The sequence below is a fragment of the Triticum urartu genome, chromosome 5A, assembly GCF_056163025.1.
Source record: "Triticum urartu cultivar PI428250 chromosome 5A, HENAU_Tu73, whole genome shotgun sequence".
Lineage (NCBI taxonomy): Eukaryota > Viridiplantae > Streptophyta > Magnoliopsida > Poales > Poaceae > Triticum > Triticum urartu.
The window spans coordinates 425,032,291-425,054,274 of NC_141877.1; the positions used below are offsets into that span (position 1 = coordinate 425,032,291).

General features: G+C 45.6%; 3 protein-coding genes and 1 pseudogene across 3 annotated transcripts; all 4 read left to right on the forward strand.

Moving 5' to 3' along the window:
- Window positions 1–970: 970 nt before the first annotated feature.
- Window positions 971–1,834, forward strand: LOC125509407 (low molecular mass early light-inducible protein HV90, chloroplastic-like). Its single transcript, XM_048674372.2, has 2 exons — window positions 971–1,275; window positions 1,357–1,834. The coding sequence occupies exons 1-2, from the start codon at window positions 1,105–1,107 to the stop codon at window positions 1,708–1,710; spliced, it is 525 nt and encodes a 174-aa protein (XP_048530329.2). The 5' UTR covers window positions 971–1,104; the 3' UTR covers window positions 1,711–1,834.
- Window positions 1,835–4,401: 2,567 nt separating this feature from the next.
- On the forward strand, window positions 4,402–5,276 carry LOC125509408 (low molecular mass early light-inducible protein HV90, chloroplastic). Its single transcript, XM_048674373.2, has 2 exons — window positions 4,402–4,690; window positions 4,778–5,276. The coding sequence occupies exons 1-2, from the start codon at window positions 4,526–4,528 to the stop codon at window positions 5,129–5,131; spliced, it is 519 nt and encodes a 172-aa protein (XP_048530330.2). The 5' UTR covers window positions 4,402–4,525; the 3' UTR covers window positions 5,132–5,276.
- A 2,324-nt stretch (window positions 5,277–7,600) lies between these two features.
- Window positions 7,601–8,601, forward strand: LOC125556112 (low molecular mass early light-inducible protein HV90, chloroplastic-like). The gene is made up of 2 exons (XM_048718902.2): window positions 7,601–7,883; window positions 8,127–8,601. Exons 1-2 carry the CDS (start codon window positions 7,719–7,721, stop codon window positions 8,478–8,480), a joined length of 519 nt encoding a protein of 172 aa, XP_048574859.1. The 5' UTR covers window positions 7,601–7,718; the 3' UTR covers window positions 8,481–8,601.
- An 11,899-nt stretch (window positions 8,602–20,500) lies between these two features.
- Window positions 20,501–21,283, forward strand: LOC125556113 (low molecular mass early light-inducible protein HV90, chloroplastic pseudogene; annotated as a pseudogene).
- The last annotated feature ends 701 nt before the right edge of the window (window positions 21,284–21,984 follow it).

Sequence of the window (21,984 nt, forward strand, 5' to 3'; positions counted from 1 at the left end):
TTCCACTCAAAACGCCAATAAAAGGGGATTTCAATAAAAATCCAGAACAAGTTTTTTCTATTGTTCATGATGATATTGTAATGGAATGACGAAACGGTTTCTTTGCTTTCGCCAATAAATCCGAATTATCATGAAAAATAGAAGGATGTATAAAATTTAAATGGTCGTATTAACTGCTAAATCATGGCGTGCATAAAATGCACTAGTTAATTGCAAGATCAAGTTTGTGCGTATGCTACAAGAGCAAAGCGAAGTTTAAGATTCTCTGTCCGAAATTTAGGATGCGGGATGAGCCAAGCATCCTACATGTGACTATCGGGCATTTTTAACAAATTCAACCATATAATTTCATTTCTAATGTGGACAAGGTACCTTCATACCCCTATTATATCCCAACCCGGCTCTCATTTTTAAGAAGATTTTGAATGACAACCAATTCAGCTTCCGGTAACATATGAACGAGCAATTTTAACATGGTCACCCTTACCTCCTCTAAGATGAGGTAAGATGGTAAGAGTGAAAAGAGGAGGTAAGAGTGGCGTTAAAACCCCTCATGATTGAGTATCTTTAATTAGTACTTCCTCCATTCCAAAATAGATGATTCAATTTTATATTAACTTTGTACTATTTTGAAACGGAGGGAGTAATAACTACAAAGAATACGAGGATGATCAGTTCTCATCATGTACATGTCCTACTGGGTCGACAACAAAGCTACTGGGTCGCCACTGCGTCGACACATGCTTCTGGTCCGTACATGCTAGAGTCCTCGGATGCTTCCCAACTTGTCTGTTTGCCCTCAGCATGGTGGCCTCCACGTCCGCGTACTCACTGGTTCGCTCCACGTAGAGGATAATTCACGGCCGAGAGCTGCTCGCGACGTGGGCACGGTCGCCGCCACCGCGCTCAGCTCGTCATGGGTTGGCTTGCGTGGAGCACGGCCTATAAATTGTGCCCTCTCACACGGAACAATACATCAGTAAACACAAGGCGACACAGCAGCAAGTAGCACTCCACTAGCAATCATCTAGCAGTTTTTTTTTGCCTGTTGCAGCATCTGTAGCTTCTTCTGTCCTTCGTGCACCTCCCGTCCGCAGCTGATTAATGGCGACCATGATGGCCATGAGCTCCTTCGCCGGCGCCGGCGCCGCCGTCCTGCCGCGCGGCTCGGCTAGCCGCTTCGGCGCCCAGTCTCTGCCAGCGCTGGGCAGACGCGCCCTCGTCGTCAGGGCACAGACCGGGGGCCCGAGCGCACCACCGCCAAACAAACCCAAGGTATGCATGCCATATAGGCAGCACGGCGCCGTAACTAATCTCAGTCCAGTGGCACGTTTCTGATATTTGTTCCTGGCACAGCCGAGCACCTCGATCTGGGACGCGATGGCGTTCAGCGGCCCTGCGCCAGAGCGCATCAACGGACGGCTGGCCATGGTGGGCTTCGTGACGGCGCTTGCAGTGGAGGCAGGCCGCGGCGACGGGCTCCTCTCGCAGCTCGGCAGCGGCACCGGGCAGGCGTGGTTCGCCTACACCGTAGCGGTGCTGTCCATGGCGTCGCTAGTTCCGTTGCTCCGGGGTGAGAGCGCCGAGAGCAGAGCCGGCGCCATCATGAATGCCAACGCGGAGCTATGGAACGGCCGCTTCGCCATGCTCGGCCTCGTCGCGCTCGCTGCCACCGAGATCATCATCGGCGCGCCATTCATCAACGTGTAAAACCAGCTTTGTTGTCGACCGGACAACACAAACTGTACTTAGCTAGTAGGACATGTAAATGATGAGAACTGATCATCCTCGTATTCTTTATAGTACTAATTAAAGATACATAGTTCATATGCTACCGGGAGCTGAATTAGAGATGGATTGGAATATAATAGGCTTATGAAGGTACCTTGTCTCAGATATCAAAAATGAAATTATACAGTTGGATTCCTTAAAAATGGCCGATAGTCAGATAGGGGATGCATGGCTAATCCCGCATCCTAAATTTCGGAGAGAGAATCTTAAACTCAACTTTGCTCTTGTAGCATTCACCCAAACTTGACTTTACAATTAACTAGTACAGTACATTTCATACTTTGCTCTTGTAGCATTCGCACAAACTTTATTTTACAATTAACTAGTACAGTACATTTCATGCACATTGTGATTTAGTATCAGTTAATACGAGCAATTAAATTTTATCCATCCTTCTATTTTTCATGATAATTCAGATTTTTACGCCAAATGGCGTAGAAATTATTTCAGTATTCTATTACAATATCATCAAGAACAGGAGAATAAAAACTATTATCATGTTCGGGATTACGAAATCGCCTTTTATGGGTGTTTTAAGTAAAAATACCTTTTTTTTTGCGTATTGCATGATACAGTCAATATAAATGGGTTCAAGAATATAAAATAGGACTATGAGACCCTAAAAAACGAATACAAGACTCAACAGGACGAATAAGAAAGCCTAGAAGAATCTAAATATACGGAATCCTAAAAGACGACTGTGAATATGAAACCCTAGAAGACAAATATGGGATTTCAAAGAATGAATATAGGACTTTAGAGGAAGACTCGGAAGATGAATATAAGAGCCCATAAAGGATATATATGACCCAAGATGACGAATATGGAACTCTAGAGGAAGTCCCGGAAGACGAATATGGCAACCCCGAGGAATGCTCAGAGGACAAATAGATGACTTTAGAGGAAGACTCGGAGGACGAATACGAGAGCCTAGAGAAAGATTTCATAATAAAAAAAAAGTTTTGATTGAGCATCGAGGAACGAAAGAATTTACTCCAAAATGCCAAACAGAAGTTGTTCATTTTCTGTTCGTTCTTCAAGAACTGCATATTGCCAAGATCTTCATCCCTAAATTTGCTTGACAATAAGTCTACTAGGTGGTCTGCTCCGAGTGAAGTGAAAAGAAAGCCATACGGAAGTCCGAATATTTCGTGCAACTATTCATTTCCTGAAGGGGTAGATAAAATATTGAGCGGTTGTTTGATACCACTAGAAAGACAAAAAAAATAGATTCAAAGGAATCAAAAGAAGATGGGGAAAATGGGTCAATATTCAACAAAAAAAGCTCATGAGCAAAGAAAAGTACTTCATTTTTGTTTGCCCTACTGTCACATATGAAATTGCCAAAGGAAAAAAATATAGCATACTTTTCCTGCATGATCTCTTGCAAAAAAAACCCCAGCTTTGACTTGTCAATTTTATTTTGATGCTAATAGCAAGTTAATTCTAAGAATTCCTCCAATATCAATTCCTTTATCCAAGGCGAAGAGCGAATCACTTAGCCAATATGAAGAAGCTCTTAGCACTTTGTTGAATCAAAATAAAGAATATCACTCTTTGATGATTTTGTTGGCATCAAACTGCCCTCGAATTGCGAATCAACCTGTGGTTGAGTTGGTTAGGTGGACAGTGGTATCCCCAACCCACCAGGGTTCAAATCCTGGTGCTCGCAGTATTCTTGGATTTATTTCAGAATTTCCGGCGATGCGCTTTCAGTGGGAGGAGACGTTTCCGTCGACGACGAGGCGCATACGGTGACTTCGTAAATCTCAAGATGATATGCCGGCTCAGTCTCTCGAAGGTGCTCATAGGGGTAGGGTGTGCGTGTGTGCGTTCATAGGGGTGAGTATATGCGCGTGTATATGAGTGCTTGTGTCTGTACTGATGCTAAGAAAAAAACTGCCCTCGAATTAGTTTATTCAAGAACGGGAAACATCCCAATGTGATAAAAAAGAATCTAATCCTAGAATGCCTCTATTTTGCTTCATCTTACCATTTACTACTCCCTTCGGTTAAAGTTGTACTAAGTCAGCGGCAATTAATATGGATCGAAGGGAGTATTACCTAATCAGATCCTGTAGAAAGAAATTGTTCCTTGACAATTTGAAACAAATCTTCCAGGTACATCAAGGACTTATATACACTTTAATAAATGTTGAAAATAAAAGGATTTCTAATTTTGATAATAACGTAATGTTGGATCCATCTCTTTTAAATATATAATTGCGACTTTGCCCAAATTTCGAATTTTCGATAGTAACATAATCATGTTCCGCCTGTGTCTCGAAAATGCTTTTTTGTTAGTTTACGTGAGAAAGTTTACAAAAAAGATTAGTTTGCATGTGAGAGTAATAATGGAGTAATAATGAGACAAAGCCCGAACCACTGAGCGTCGACACAAGCTTCTGGCCCGTGCTGGAGTCCTCGATATTTTGGCGGGTTATGAAAGAAGCCCTCCGTCTCCACGTCCGCGTGCTCACTGCGTCGCTCCACGTAGAGGGTAAATTCACGGCCGAGAGCCGCTCACGACGTGGGCACCGTCGCGGCCACCGCGCCCAGCTCGTCACGGGTTGGCTTACCCGTAGGACGGCCTATAAATTGTGGCCACTTACTCCGAACAATACAGCAACAAACACTCGGCGAGAAATCAAACAGCAGCTAGCAATCATCTTGTCGGTTCATCGCTTGTCGCAGCATCTTCTTGCGTCCTTCGTGCACCTTCCGCGGCTGCCTAATGGCGACTATGATGGCCATGAGCTCCTTCGCCGGTGCCGCCGTCCTGCCTCGTGGCTCAGCTGGCCGCTTCGGCGCCCGCTCTCTGCCAGCGCTGGGCCGACGCGCCCTTGTCGTCAGGGCACAAACCGAGGGCCCGAGCGCACCACCGCCAAACAAACCCAAGGTATGCATGCCATGCCATATCGGCAGCACGGCGCCGTAGCTAAACTCAGTCCAGTGGCAAAGTTTCTGATATTTGTTCCTGGCACAGGCGAGCACCTCGATCTGGGACGCGATGGCGTTCAGCGGCCCTGCGCCGGAGCGCATCAACGGACGGCTTGCCATGGTGGGCTTCGTGACGGCGCTCGCGGTGGAGGCAGGCCGCGGCGACGGGCTCCTCTCGCAACTCGGCAGCGGCACCGGGCAGGCGTGGTTCGCCTACACTGTGGCGGTGCTGTCCATGGCGTCCTTGGTGCCGTTGCTCCAGGGCGAGAGTGCTGAGAGCACAGCCGGCGCCATCATGAACGCCAACGCGGAGCTCTGGAACGGCCGCTTCGCCATGCTCGGCCTCGTCGCTCTTGCGGCCACCGAGATCATCACGGGCGCGCCCTTCATCAACGTGTAGACTAAACGTAAACAACTTTGTTGTCGACCAGATAGCACAACCTGTACTTAGCTAGTAGGACATGTAAATGATGAGAACTGATCATCCTCGTATTCTTTGTAGTACTACTAATTAAAGATACTCGATCATGAGTAGTTTTAACGTCGCTCTTACCTCCTCTTTTTACGCTTACCACCTAAGATGTTAAAATTGCTCGTTCATATGTTACCAGGAGCTGAATTGTTTGTCATCCAAAATCTTCTTAAAAATGAGAGCTGGGTTGGGATGTAATAGGCGTACAAAGGTACCTTGTCGATATCAGAAATGATATTATACGGTTGGATTCGATAAAAATGCTCGATAGTCACTTGTAGGATGCTTGGCTCATCCCGCGTCCAAAAATTCAGAGGCGAGTCTTAAACTTCACTTTGCTATTGTAGCACTTGCACAAACTTGATCTTACAATTAACTAGTACATTTCATGCACACTATGATTTAGCAATTAATACGACCATTTGAATTTTATATATCCTTCTATTTTTCAGGATAATTCGGGTTTGTTGCCGAAAGCAAAGAAATCGTTTCGTCATTCCAGTACAATATCATCATGAACAATAGAAAAAACTTGTATCCTGGATTAATATTGAAATCCCCTTTTGTTGGTGTTTTGCGTAGAAATACTATTTTTTTTTCTTATTGCATAATGTTATTGTAAATACAAAATGGATTCAGAGGAAAACTTGGAGAACGAATATGATAGCCCATCGAAAGATTCCATCATAAAAACAATGTTTGATTGAGCACCGAGGAACAAAAGAATTTAGTCTAAGGTGCAAAAACAATTTGACCTTTTTCTATTCGTTCTTCAAGAACTGTATATCTGGGCAAGATCTTCATTCCCAAAGTTTCTTGACAATTGACAATAGTATAATTGGAGTGGATACACAACCTAGAGCAAAAATACGAGAAGTCTACTAGGTAGACTGGTCCGAGTGAAGAGAAAAGAAAGCCATACGAAACTCATAGTATTTTATGGAAATATTCATATTCTTGAGGAGATAGATAAAATATTAGGTGGTTGTTTGATACCTCTAGAAAGACAAAAAAATAGATTCAAAGGAATCAAAAGAAGAGAAAAAAAATCGGTCAACATTCAACAGGAAAAAAAATCAGGAGCAAGGAAAATTATTTTGTTTCTGTTTTCCCTACAACCGCATATGATATGGATGAAGGAAGAAATTTAGCAACACTTTTCCCGCATGATCTTTTGCAAGAAGAACATAAGCCCCAAGTTTGCGAATATCCAATTCTGAGCCCGGACTCATTTGCACCCGGTTAAGAAATAATTCATAAAAAATTCAAAAAAATCCAATTTTTGTGTGCATGGTAGATAATTTGGTGCGTGAGGTGCGCTCCAAATTTCAGAGCATTTCGACATTTGAGTAGCTCTCAGCAAAAAAAGATAAATTGGGTCAGAACAGTATACAAACAGTACACTATTTAACAGACCCTAAATTTGTCTTTTTTGTCGAGAGCTACTCTGAAAAATTGGACCGGACATCATGCACATCATGAATTTTTCTAGTATTTTTTGATTTTTTTTATTCAGCGCAGGTGCAGATGCTCCTGGGAGCCAAAACGCCTCACTCCCAAGTTTGACTTGTCAATTTTACTTCTCATGCTAATAGCAAGTTAACTCTAAGAATTCTGCCAATATCAGTCCCTTTATTCCACGGCGGAGAGTGAATCACTTAGCCAACATGAAGAAGCTATTAGCACCTTACTGAATCAAAATAAAGAATACCAATCTTTGATGATTTTTTTGGCATTAAACTGCGCTCGAATTGATTTATTCAAAAATAAAAAACATCCAAATGTGATAAAATAATCTAATCCTAGAATTCCTATTCGAGAAAATTTTGGGCCTTTACCTAGTATATCTGATTTTTGTTCACCTTACTATTTACTATTGCCTAATCAGATACTGTAGAAATAAATGGTTCCTTGACAATTTTAATCAAACCTTCCAGGTACTTCAACGACTTGTATGCACTTTGATAGATGAAAATAAAAGGATTTCTAATTTATTTTTTTGCGAGGAAAGGATTTCTATTTCGGTAGTAAAGTAACGTTGGATTCATTTCTTTTGAATTGTCAATTTGTCTGAATCTCAATAGTAACATAATCATGTTTCACCGTGTCTTCAAAGTGTTTTTTGATTAGTTCACGTGGGTAAGTCCCCGCCCCGAAAAAAAAAAGGATTGACGTGAGAAAGTTTATACAGGGGGAAAATAATGACAGAAGCTACTGGCCCGTGTTTGACAGGAAGCCCTCCGGCCAATGCACGGTGGCCTCCACGTCCGCGTGCTCTCCACGTAGAGGGTAAATTCACGGCCGAGAGCCGCTCGCGACGTGGGCACCGTCGCGGCCACCACGCCCAGCTCGTCACGGGTTGGCTCTCGTGGAGCACGGCCTATAAATTGCGCCCACTCGCTCCGAACAATACACCAACACACACTCAGCGACACAACAAACAGCAACTAGCAATCATCTAGCCGGTTCATCGCTTGTTGCAGCATCTCCTTCGTGCACCTTACACGGCTGTCTAATGGCAACCATGATGACCATGAGTTCCTTCGTCGGTGCCGCCGTCCTGCCGCGAGGCTCGGCTGGTGGCTTAGGCGCCCGGTCTCTGCCAGCGCAGGACCGACGTGCCCTCGTCGTCAGGGCACAAACCGAGGGCCCGAGTGCACCACCGCCAAACAAACCCAAGGTATGCATGCCATATACTCCCTTGGTTTCTAAATATAAATTTTTTAAGACATTTCAAATAAACTACAACATACGGATGTATATAGACATATTTTAGAGCGTAATTTACTCATTTTGCTTTGTATGTAGTTACTTGTTGGAATTTTTAGAAAAACTTATATTTAGAAACAGAGGGAGTAGGCAGCATGGCGTCGTAGCTAATCTCAGTCCAGTGGCACGTTTCTGATATTTGTTCTTGACACAGGCGAGCACCTCGATCTGGGACGCGATGGCCTTCAGCGGCCCTGCGCCAGAGCGCATCAACGGGCGGCTAGCCATGGTGGGCTTCATGACGGCGCTCGCGGTGGAGGCAGGCCGAGGCGATGGGCTCCTCTCGCAGCTTGGCAGTGGCACTGGGCAGGCGTGGTTCGCCTACACCGTGGCGGTGCTGTCCATGGCGTCGTTGGTTCCGTTGCTCCAGGGTGAGAGCGCCGAGAGCAGAGCCGGCGCCATCATGAACGCCAACGCGGAGCTCTGGAACGGACGCTTCGCCATGCTTGGCCTCGTCGCTCTGGCGGCCACCGAGATCATCACCGGCGCGCCCTTCATCAACGTGTAGAATAAACTAGCATTGTTGTCCACCGGATAACACAACCTGGACTTACCTAGTAGGGCATGTATTCTTTGTAAGTATATATAGTACTTGCTAATTAAAGAAGATTCATCTATCTTTTTTCTCACTCCATGTATGTTTGACATGAATTCCTCTTTCTACCACGTTTATTACATTTGAAATTTTATCACAAATAACATGTTAAGACATGTAGTTTTACAATTCGGACATGGAAAATACTTCCTAAGCGTTCTAAAACATCTTATATTACTAGTTTATAAGAGGGAGTACACATTAAAGCAAAGTTGCACATCTCTAACTTGTACTTGCACCTATACTGAGCAACATAAGATTACATTAAAAAAATCAACTACTCCAAATGCACGCTTCTGGCTCGAGGTTACACATAGGGATGAAATTGAGCGGATGAACAAGCAGCTTGGGGCTTCAAAGAAAAGGATAGTGTGCGATGTTTGACCCATCACACATAATTTGCATAATGAAACCGTGTGCGTTGTGTTACACATGTTTTGCTTGCACGAAGCGTGTGCGACGACTGGCATCATCCCATACGGTTGTCAAAAGCAAATCATGGGCGACATCGAGCACACAGTTCTGCATATCTAATCAAGTGTGATGATGGGACGCCTCACACACATTTCATCTCGGAACATCATGTGCAATTCGGGCACACGTTTATCTGTCGTCACCGTGTCTTGTGATTTGTACAATCACAGGCAATTCTTCAATAATAATTGTGTGTGAAGTTGTTCACATGGTTAATTCAAAAATAGTACTTCCTTTTTAATGTTGCTAAACATAGTATTTCAACAATGGAATTACTTAATTTATAAGATAAAATCTCAGAATTATATAGCTAGCTAGGCATCGTCTTTTGTTTCATCACTAACTAAGAACGCGTGTGCGGCTTCCATGTGGCCAACATCCAAGTCCACCACTTCCATTGACTGCACCATGCCGGCTTCGTGTCCCGCGATAGCCTCGACCACGGGAGAAATTGGATCTTTTACCCCACTTTACTTCTCCATTTGATAATTTGCCCGTTGAGAGGCTGCCGGGTGGGGCCGGAGCTACTGGTCATCAAAACAACCCTGAGGCAAATCATCCAACCCCTTATAAAGTGGCGCAAATCATCCAATCCCTCCGACTACGGTGACAAAATGGTGGGAGTGAGGATGCGATCAGGCCAAACAGCTGCTTCCGCAACTGCATGGGCCTCACACTCTACGCATTCGATGCTACGGGGGGTGGCATTGACCAACTCGGCACACTCGTGGGCACACTGCTGCTTCGCGAAATCGTCATAGCATGCATCACGTAGCGCCTAGAATCCGTCGAGGTTGCCGTCGACGAGAGCACATGGTCGTCTTGTTGGGGAACGTAGTATTTCAAAAAAATTCCTACGATCACGCAAGATCTATCTAGGAAAAGCATAGCAACGAGCGGGGAGAGTGTGTTCACGTACCCTCGTAGACCGAAAGCGGAAGCGTTTAGTAACGCGGTTGATGTAGTTGAACGTCTTCGCGATCCAACCGATCAAGCACCGAACGCATGGCACCTCCGCGATCTGCACACATTCAGCTCAGTGACGTTCCTCGAACTCTAGATCCAACTAAGGCTGAGGGAGAGTTTCGTCAGCACAATGGCGTGTTGACGGTGATGATGAAGTTACCGACGCAGGGCTTCGCCTAAGCACTACGACAATATGACCGAGGTGGAAATCTGTGAAGAGGGGCACCGCACACTGCTAAGGAATCAACTTGTGTGTCTATGGGTGCCCCCTGCCCACGTATATAAAGGGGGTAGGAAGAGGAGACCGGCCTAGGAGGGGCGCGCCTATAGGGGGAGTCCAACTAGGGTTCCCAATCCTAGTTGGAGTCCCCTTCCTTTTTCAAGAGAGGAGAGAGGGAAGGAGTAGGAGAGGGAGAAGGAAAGAGAGGGGGGGGGGGGCGCCGCCCCCTCCCTAGTGCAATTCGGACTTGCCATGGGGGGCGCGCGGCCACCCCTTGAGGCCCTTCTCTCCTTTCCGGTATGGCCCATTAAGGCCCACTACTTTCCCGGTGAATTCCCGTAACTCTCCGATACTCCGAAAAATACCTGAATCACTCGGAACCTTTCCGATGTCCGAATATAGCCCTCCAATATATCGATCTTTACGTTTCAACCATTTCGAGACTTCTCGTCATGTCCGTGATCTCATTCGGGACTCCAAACAACCTTCGGTACATCAAATCACATAACTCATAATACAAATCATCATCAAACGTTAAGCGTGCGGACCCTACGGGTTCGAGAACCATGTAGACATGACCGAGACACATCTCCGGTCAATAACCAATAGCGGAACCTGGATGCTCATATTGGCTCCTACATATTCTACGAAGATCTTTATCGGTCAAACCGCATAACAACATACGTTGTTACCTTTGTCATCGGTATGTTACTTGCCCGAGATTCGATCGTCGGTTCCTTATACCTAGTTCAATCTCGTTATCGGCAAGTCTCTTTACTCGTTCCGTAATGCATCATCTTGCAACTAACTCATTAATTACAATGCTTGTAAGGCTTATAGTGATGTGCATTACCGAGAGGGCCCAGAGATACCTCTCCGATACACGGAGTGAAAAATCCTAATCTCGATCTATGCTAGCTCAACAAACACCATCGAAGACACCTGTAGAGCATCTTTATAATCACCAAGTTACGTTGTGACGTTTGATAGCACACTAAGTGTTCCTCTGGTATTCCGGAGTTGCATAATCTCATAGTCTGAGGAACATGTATAAGTCATGAAGAAAGCAATAGCAATAAACTAAACGATCATAGTGCTAAGCTAACGGATGGGTCTTGTCCATCACATCATTCTCTAATGATGTGATCCCGTTCATCAAATGACAACACATGTCTATGGTTAGGAAACTTAACCATCTTTGATTAACGAGTTAGTCAAGTAGAGGTATACTAGGGACACTTTGTTTGTCTATGTATTCACACATGTACTAAGTTTCCGGTTAATACAATTCTAGCATGAATAATAAACATTTATCATGATATAAGGAAATATAAATAACAACTTTATTATTGCCTCTAGGGCATATTTCCTTCACGTCTTCCTCCTCCTACCATTCAAAATCAAAGTCTAAGATTAAGGGGTTGGGCGCATGCTCCAAGGCAACGATGGCGGGCGGGCGAGCTCCAGCATGACAAGGCCGGCACGAGGGAGGCGGGCACTGGGATTGCCATTGCAAGTGCGTATACGTGTGCGTGTGTGTGGGTGCGTGCGTGCGTGCGTGCGTGTGTGCGCAAGTGCGCGCGCGCGTGTGTGTGTGTCCACTCCTCTTGTTGTGGTAATTGCTTCAACTGTATTCAATGTCCCACCCCTGTTCTACATGGCGTACCACATGGGCGGTCAACAAAGGCCAACGCTGATCAATACAAGTCAAGGAGGTCAACAATAGTCCAAGCAAGTCCCATGGGTCAAAGCAAGCCACCTCGGTCAACGAAGGCCTAAGCAAATCTTCATGGTCAAGGAGTCAAAGGACAAAGAACACATAAAAAAGTCAAAGGAGCAAAGAAAACTTCAGATAGTTTAAGGATTATCTCTTAATGGGCTACAACCCACATTTAGGCCAAACTAGGGGCATATGGGCCAAAGGACAAAAATTTACCAAATTCTACCCTCCCACCTCCTCTTCTCAAGGACCCCTAAAAATCTCTTCTCAAGGGTAGCATAATGTCAAGGATCCCTAGACTATATGGGACACTCATGGGCATGTAACTCATTCACCCCCACCTGAATAAACTCAAGAGGAGCCCCCCCCCCCTTGATGGAGCAAGTCTCGACAGGAGCTTGAGAATCGTAGTCTCAGACTAGTCATAAATCATAGGACCACGGAGGTGGCAACACTAGTATTCCGTGCACCGAGCACCACTCTGGACGACTGTCTTATGACCTTCTCATAGGACGTAGGTAGCACTCCACAAGCCAGATGAATCTATTTGAAAAACATTGTTGTATCACTTGTACAGGTTAGGGACAGAGCCGGAGGGCATGTGGTCTCAAATCCTGCGCAATAAGTATTTGCACTCGAAAACGCTAGCCCAGACTACCATCAGACCAACTGATTCACCGTTCTGGAAGGGACTTATGAGAACGAAGGATATGTTCTTTCGTAGGGTCAAATTCTTGGTTGGCAACGGAATGTCAACAAGATTTTGGGAGGATACATGGTTAGGAGAGACACCTTTGGCCTTACAATATCCTACCCTTTACAATATTGTGCAACGTAAGGAAGATTACGTAGGTATCGTCCTTCAAACTATTCCCTTGAATATCCAGTTCAGACGTACGTTAGTGGGTGCGAGATGGACAGCCTAGATGCACTTGGTTCGGAGATTGATTGAAGTTTGACTCTCCGACGTGCCGAACTCTACACAATGGAAGTTAACTAAAAATGGGATATTTACGGTGAAATCCTTTTATACGGATTTGATTAATTCTGGCCCCCTCTCAAGGTCACTTAATATATGGAAGGTTAAGGTTCCTTTGCGGATTAAAATTTTTATGTGGTTTGTCCACAAGCAAGTACTATTCACAAAGGACAACTTACTTAAGAGGCGATGGGTAGGCAACTCGCGGTGTTGTTTTTGTGCTCAGGATGAGACAATACAACATTTATTCATTGATTGCCCACTTGCCAAGTTACTTTGGAGAACGATTCATATATCTTTTAATATTAATCCCCCAGTAGATATTGCGTCTTTGTTTGGGACGTGGTTAGCTGGGATTGCACAGATTACGGCAGCTCGTATTCGGATTTGAATATGTGCGTTACTATGGGCTATATGGAACTGCAGAAATGATATGATTTTTAACAGACAACACAACTTAACTTTTTTGCAGGTTATCTTCAGAGCTACAGCTTAGATCCGTACGTGGTCCTTACTCACTCCTATGAACTCCAGGGAGCCTTTGGTTACTGGGTGCAACCAATGGGAAATGATGGCTCGGGCTATATTCAACCGGTTCGGATGGCGTTCGCATAACAAGATACAGGGCTAGAGTGCTTGTCCTTATTATCACCATATCGATTGTTTTTAGGCCCTTTTTATTTTGTCAGATTTATGTGCTTTGATTTTGCTCCGTTTGCGAGTTGTAAGACCTTTTGAGGATACTTTCTGAATTTTTAATAAAAGGGCCGCATGCATCATCATGATGCAGAGGCCGGGGGTTTACCTCTATTTTCAAAAAAAAAAAAAATCACATTGTCGTGTGTACGACAAACCTTTGCTATAAGATTGTTGTGCATACCCCCGCCAACTCATCACTAGCCATATTTTTAAGGATATTCCTCGTCGAAAGTTATTTCTTGATCAACAACTACGACTAAACTAAACTACTCCTACTAAATTGTTTTTAAGGATATTTTTTTATTAAATCTACGGTCAAAATTTGACACAAAATACGAGGGTACCAATAAACCGGGACAGAGGTAGTATCAAACGAGGGTATTCGGCAAAATGAAGTGTTTGACGATGAAAATGGTACTAGCAACATGTCGCGTCTCAGCTGCTTTGCTGAGTTTTTCTTTGCCTTCACCAATGGTCATTCAGCACACAGATCGTGTGCTTGTTTCCTATGTGTACTTTTATTAAGTACAATACGTATAGTGTTGCAATATGGACACAAGAAATGGCATAGTGTAGTTCAGTAGTTGTAGCAGGGGATTAGAGGAAGTGAAGGCGTTAGGTTTGAGTCCTGGTTGTGCCACTTTTTTTGTTGGGTTATTTTTTCAATTTTATTTTTCAATTTATTTTGTTTGTTTAACATGCGAGGAAGTAGAGGTTCGAGCCCCAACCTCCACTTTTTTTTAGAATCAGAATGCAGTTTTTCACACTTGGCTTGCATTTGATAGAATTATTAAAAAATAATCCCTTTCTCAAAATATCAACGAGCTCCATGTTGGCCTGAACAAACTAAAGACCACCAATATACAAACATCAATAAGCTTCATGTACCCTCGGTTTAAATTTAAATTATATCAACTAAATGCCTAGAAATTCACTCTATGACTTAAATTTAAATATAGCAAACGAACCTCGGAGAAGGTCAAATTGTGATGGTGTATGTTTAGATTTTTTTTAAGGTCAAATGTTGAATCAACCGGCACTTCACCTTTAAACCTGGCCCATTCCCTCTCGAAATTTAAATTCTTTCTCTAAGCTGGTACGATTTCCAAGCAGTACATGTCATAACTTTTGCAAAACCTTCTCAAATGTTTACCTTGCATATTGATACCATGTCAGGTTTCATGTTTTTTAGATTTTGCTTGGCTTTTTTCTATAAATTAAAGCTCCATGTCTGGGTTTGAGTTGTGGCACCTAGATGTTTGAATTCATTTTCGTTTCTTGAGTAAAGCCTATGCACATACTAAAGAATAAAATTAGTAAAAAAATCAATCTAATTTTGCCAACTTTTTCTTGCACTTATACAATTCAAATTTGAAATATGTTCACTAAATGCCTGAAATATGCACTAAATGATATAAATATAGCAATTGAATCCTGAAAAATGCTAAATTGTGGCTTGGAACATGTGATGATGTATGTTAAGCATAGGAAAAGTTTCAACATGAAACAATGAAACAACCGGTCCCGATGGACGGGAAGGGACACAACCCAATGGATGTCGACGGCCACGCCGAGCAAGCCCCGGCCCTAGACCTCTAGCCACGGCCTAGGCTACCTTGGACACCGCCATACTCATGGCCAGTGGCGGAGCTACGTGAGGGCCAACACGTGCCCTAGCCCGCCCAGCTCAGCATGATTCTCTTTACTGTACATTCAGTTTTAGGCCATGAAACGTCAAACCATGGGTAATCTTCTGTAGCTTGGTTAGCCTGGCCCACCCAACCTTTTGCTTCAAGCTCTGCCACTGCTCATGGCCATTGACACCGATCCGCCAACGGCATAGCCGTGCAAGGGAGCTCAACTCAGACCGACACCACGACCGAACCGCAGGTCAGCAGAGCACAACACGGAGGCACAAACTAGCGCGGACAAATCGGCCTTCTAAACATGCTCGTCGGCAGACGTCATCCACCAACAGAGGAGCCTCGCATGTGCAACAAGGAATCCTCGCCCCAGCACCACGCCGGACGCGCTCCAAGCCACACGAGCCAGTCCTACCGAACGCTGCCCGCTGCCGCACGCCACCCAATAGGGGAACAATGTGCGCTGCTGCCGTACGCCGCCCAGGAGGGGAACAATGCGTGCCTCAAAGGCCAGGATCAACGACCGCAGTTAGAACCGCCGCCAGTCGAGCGTCCCTGTGTGAGGCACTCCAGCCACACACAGGGACGCCCTTCATCGGCGTCTAAAACTAGCTTTGTCGTGGACCAGATAACACAACCTGTACCTAGGACATGTAAATGATGAGAATTGATCATCCTCATATTCTTTGTAGTGCTTATAGTACTAATTAAAGACGGTTCATACTACCGGAGCTGCTTTGTTTCTCGTTCGAGCTCTTCTTTTTATGTACTGAAATTTGCTTCTTTGTTTGAATTCATTTTCAACTTGACAAAGTCTTTACATGTTCCGCATACACCCTTCAGAAAAAATCGTAACCTAGTGTTGCCTTCGGTAAAGGATGTTTAACATACACCCTTCACGAAAGCTTTGCCGAGTATCAAACGAGGATATTCGGCAAAATAAAGTATTTGGCGGCTAGACGATAGAAATTGTAATTGCCACGTGTCTCAGGTGCTTTGCTGAGTTTTTCTTTACCTCCACCAATGGTCATTCAGCACACAGATCGTCTGCTTGTTTCCTATGTGTATTTGTATTAACTACAATATGTGTAGCGTTGCAATATAGACACAAGAAATGGCATAGTGTAGTTCAGTAGTTGTAGCAAGGGAATTAGAGGAAGTAGAGGTGTTAGGTTTGAGTCCTAGTTGGGCCACTTTTTTTAGAAGTGTTGGATTTTTTTATTTTTTTGTTTGTTTAACATGTGAGGAGACGTTCGAGCCCCAACCTCCACTTTTTTTAAAAGAATCAAAATGCATTCTTTTCACACTTGGTTTGCATTCGATAGAATTATTAAAAATAATCTGGTTCTCAAAATATCAACAAGCTCCATGTTGGCCAGAACAGACTAAAGACCACCAATATATAAACATCAATAAGCTTCATATACTTGTAGTTTAAATTTAAATTATATTAACTAAATGCCTAGATATTCACTCTTAAACATAGTAAACAAACCTCGAACAAGGTCAAATTGTGATGGTGTATGTTTAGATTTCTTTTAAGGTCAAACGATGAATCAACCGGCACTTCACCTTCAAACATGGTCCATTCCCTCTCGAAACTTAAATTCTTTCTCCAAGCGATTTCCAAGCAGTATAAGTCATAACTTTTGCAAAACCTTCTCAAATTTTTACCTCGCATGTTGATGTTTTTTAGATCTTGTTTGACTTTTTTCTATAAATTAAAAATTGATAAGCTCCATGTGCGGGGTTGGGTCTTGGCACCCAGATGTTTGAATTCATTTTATTTTCTTGAGTAAAGCCCACCACGGACTAAAGAATACAAATAGTATTTTTCAATCCAAATTTGCCAACTTTTTCACGCACTTACAATTTAAGTTTGAATTATATTCACTAAATGCCCGAAATGCACTAAATGATATAAATATAGCAATGGAACCCTGGAAAAAAAATGCCAAATTGTGGCTTGGAACATGTGATGATGTACGTTAAGCATAGAAAAAAAATGTCAAGATAAAACAATGGAGCAACCGATCCCGGTGGACGGGAGGACACAACCCAACGGTTGTCGACGGCCACCGTCGAGCAAGCCCCGGCCCTAGCCCTCTAGCCTTGGCCTAGGCAAGCTTGCACGCCGCCATGCCCATGGCCATCGACTCCAATCCACCAACAGCACAGCCGCGCAAGGGAGCTCAACTCAGACCGACACCACGACCGAAACACAGGTCAGGAGAGCACAATGCGGAGGCACGAACCAGCGTGGACAACTCGGCATTCTGAACATGCTCATCGACGGACGTCATCCACCACCAAAGCCCCGCCTGTGCACCAAAGAACCGTCGCCCCAGCACCACGCTAGACGCACTCCAAGCCACGCGAGCCAGTCCTACCCAACACTGCCCGCTGCCGTACGCCGCACGCCGCCCACGAGGGGAACAATGCGTGCCTCCAAGGCCGGGAGCAATGGCCGCAACCAGATCCGCCGCCACCCTAGCGTCCTTGTGTGTGAGCCACTCCACCCACACCTCCATGATGCCATCGCATTGTCGTCGTGTCCACACACATGCGCTTAGCCACCACGCCGTCGTTGGCCACCAGGCCAGGACCGCGCCCCCACGTGCTTGAGGCCCCCGCTACCCGAAAAGACATGCATGCGGGAGGAGACGCCCCGCCACCACCGCAGCCACACAGGCTTCACCCGGCAGCGCAAGGGGGGGGGAGGAGAGGGAAGCGGAGGAGCGACACGCTAGGGTTGGCGCCCGAGTCGCTCGTTGGAGCGACATGGGGACGAGATTGGAATGGGTGAGATTCATTCTATGCATTCATGTGTACTTCTCTCGGAGAATCACAACGGTTGGAGTGGTTTCGGTGATATGGGACATTTGGAAGACAAACAACAAAGTGTGCTTCTATGAGGGAATTTCCGCAGGAGCTATTTGACATCATTCACTTTATATGTCGTTACAATGATGATAGAACCAGTGTCCAAAAGGGAAAAGCGACGGTGATTCTTTGATGAAAATCCAAAAGACTCGTGGTGGTGATGACTGAGGTGTTTGATTGTGGCAAAAGATAGCCATCGGTGGAGCGGCGGATTGCGAGTTTACAGACATTGCATCTTATTCAACACCTTGAGACCAAAAAACACTTGAGTGATCAACACTCTGATATCATATTTGGCACAATGCCTAATGATTTCCTTCAGCCAGATAAACCTCTAATTGTCTTGTTAACAAGTCTTGACATTGTTTGTTTTGTGCTTGCTTACCACATACACTTAGGGCGTGTTTGGTTACCTGTACCGTTTTTTGCTACTTTGCATACTTGTCCCAGTTGGGCCTGGCTGATCATATACAGGCTAAAAACCAACATCTACATGTTGATTGGGTGCCTACATCGCCTCTAGCCTGAATGTGCTAAATCGAAAGGCTTGTTGTTTGATTGGTTGCCTACAACACGCAGTTCAACTATTAGCATTCATTCATATCGGCCTAGCTCTCCTATATTAACCCACCCCACTAACCCAGCATCGCACTCAAACCCTCTCTGTTTCACCACCTCTCCTCTTCCACCTCTCTGTTTCATAGCCTCTCCCTCGCCATGAACTCCAACTCCAACCCCAACCCTTTCCCCTGGGGCATTGGATGGAGGGCCTTCTTCCTTTGGTGCTCGCTCGGTGACCGCAAGAAGTTCGAGCAAACCATGGAAGTGTGCTCGAACTTCAGCAGCTGCGATGACATGCACAAGGAGGCCGATGTTGTGCTCAAGAAGGCTACGCCGGACGAGCTGAAGACACTGGTTCCCGACCCAGCCGAGGGCGGATGTTAGCGGACAACCTGTGTTGGGCCATGAATCAGGCAAACTCCGGCGACGGTCGACAGCGGGCAAGATGGGCCAAGTACAGTCAGTACAAGGCGCCTCAAGACTAGCGTGCCGCAGCGTACTGGAGTAGTACGTTCGGTTCGCTGAAGTCCGATAACGACGATGTGCAGATGGTGGCCAGGGCGCCGGCGACAGGCGACCGTGCAAGACCCATCGTTCTTGACGAAGACGATGAGGAAGAAAAGAAGATGATTACGCTCCCCCGCCGCTCGACGCGACTCCAGGGTCACCGCGGCTAGATAATCCAATCCCCACCCCCGATGTAATCGAAAAATAACCTATGAGTCGTAGATGCAGAATCGATTGATGTGCTCTAATCGAATCCTCCCCCCTCCCCCGATGTGTTCAATCCCCCCTACCTCTTCAATGGCGTGCTCTAATCAAATCTAGCCCGAGTTGAAAGCAGTGAATATACAGAGACGACGAGGTCTTACCGCCATGGCTGATACGCTCCGGTGGAGGTCTAAAGTCGTTCCGGTGGTTGCTGCCGCCGTCTTCGATCGATTCGCAGTAGAGCTCAGGTGGTCGCCGCCGTTGCCGCCGCTGGTGTGAGTGGGGAAGAGGGGAGAGAGTGGTGAGGAGGGGGAGGTGAGGGTAATTTATGACGACGCATCTCGAAACAACGCGACGTCTCGGGACCGTACCCATGCGTGCAACTGCTCACGCCCGCGTGCCTAGGGTTGCATCGCTCGGGCCTGGCTAAAGAAAAACGGCCGATTTGAGCGTTCCCAGGAATGCAGGCCCAAAGGTGCATTATTCTTCGTGCTATGCAGGCCCAATAGTGAATGTGGGTAACCAAACGGGTCTTTTTCTTCCTGCACGGACCTGGCTGAGGCTAATGCGACCAACCAAACGTGTCCTATGTGGTCGTCTTGTTTTTTTTTGAAAGCACTATCACTATGTGGTCGTCTTGTTAACAAGTCGGGAGATCCCTTTCATAAAAAGAAAAAATAGTTACCACTTTACCGGCAAGAATAAAGTTTACATACCCACACTAAAAAAGAATAAAGTGTACATGCTGCCTTCCTGCGGCCGCCACGGAGATCTCTCTAGTGCTTTTGTTAGCTTGAGCTAGAAACAAAACCCGAATCACATCACATAGTGCTGAGCGTCGATACAAGCTTCTTGTCCATTCTGGAGTCCTCCTTCGCAACTTGTCTGTCTGTTTGGCGTTTCCTGGAGCCCTCCGCACGGTGGCCTCCACGTCCGCGTAGTCGCTGCCTCGCTCCACGTAGAGAAGGTAATTCATGGCCGGGAGCAGTTCGCGACGTGGGCATCGCCGTGGCCACCGCGCGCAGCTCGTCGCGGGTTGGCCGTCGCGGAGCACGGCCTATAAATTGTGCCCACTCTCTCGGAACAATACATCATCAAACACTCAGCGACACAACAACAATCAGAACTGTACTAGCAACCATCTTTGCCTGTTGCAGCATCTGTAGCTTCCTTCTGCGCCTTCCATCCACGGCTAATTAATGGCAACCATGGTGACCATGAGTTCCTTCGCCGGTGCCGCCGTCCTGCCGCGGGGCTCGGCTGGTCGCTTCGGCGCCCGGTCTCTGCCAGCGCTGGGCCGACGCGCCCTCGTCGTCAGGGCACAAACCGAGGGCCCGAGCACACCACCGCCAAACAAACCCAAGACGAGCACCTCGATCTGGGACGCGCTGGCGTTCAGCGGCCCTGCGCCAGAGCGTATCAACGGGCGCCTTGCCATGGTAGGCTTCGTGACGGCGCTTGCGGTGGAGGCAGGACGTGGCGATGGGCTCCTCTCGCAGCTCGGCAGTGGCACCGGGCAGGCGTGGTTCGCCTACTCCGTGGCAGTGCTAACCGTGGCGTCGCTGGTGCCACTACTCCAGGGCGAGAGCGCCGAGGGCAGAGCCGGCGCCATCATGAACGCCAACGCGGAGCTCTGGAACGGCCGCTTCGCCATGCTCGGACTCGTCGCGCTCGCGGCCACCGAGATCATCACCGGCGCGCCTTTTATCAACGTGTAAACTAGCTTTGTTGTCTCGACCCGATAACACAACATATGTAGCTAGTACTAGTAGGACATGTAAATGATGAGAGCCGATCATCTTTCAAATTCTTTGTAGTGCTTATACTAATTAAAGAGAGTTCATACTATCGGAGCTGCTTTGTTTCTCTTTCGAAACTTCTTTGTATGAAAAAATTGGCACATAGACTAAAGACCACCAATAGACTATAGATCAACAAGCTTCATGTACAAGCAGTTTAATTTAAAACATATTTACTAAATGCCTGGAAATTCACTCTATGACTTAAGTATAGCAAACAAACCTCGAAGAAGGTCAAATTGTGATGGCGTGCACTTAGATTTATTTTAAGGTCAAATGATGAATCAACCGACACTTCACCTTCAAATTTGGCCATTCCCTCTCGAAACATAAATTCTTTCTCCAAGCTGGTCCGATTTCCATGCAGTATATGTCATAACTTTCGCAAAACCTTATCAAAGTTTTACCTTGAATATTTATGCCATATGATGATACCCTGTCAGGTTTCATGTTTTTTAGATTCTGTTTCGCTTTTTCTATAAATTAAAAATCGATAAGCTTCATGTCCGGGGTTGAGTCTTGGCACCCAGATGTTTGAATTCATTTTCTTACCTTAAATAAAGCCTACGCACATACTAAAGAATACCGATAGTATTTTTCAATCCAATTTTGCCATTTTTTTCATGCAGTCACAATTCAAATTCGAATTATATTCACTAAATGTCTAGAAATGCACTAAATGATATAAGTATAGCAATCCTGAAAATTGCCAAATTGTGGGTTGGAACATGTGATAATGTTTGTTGAGCATAGAAAAAGTTC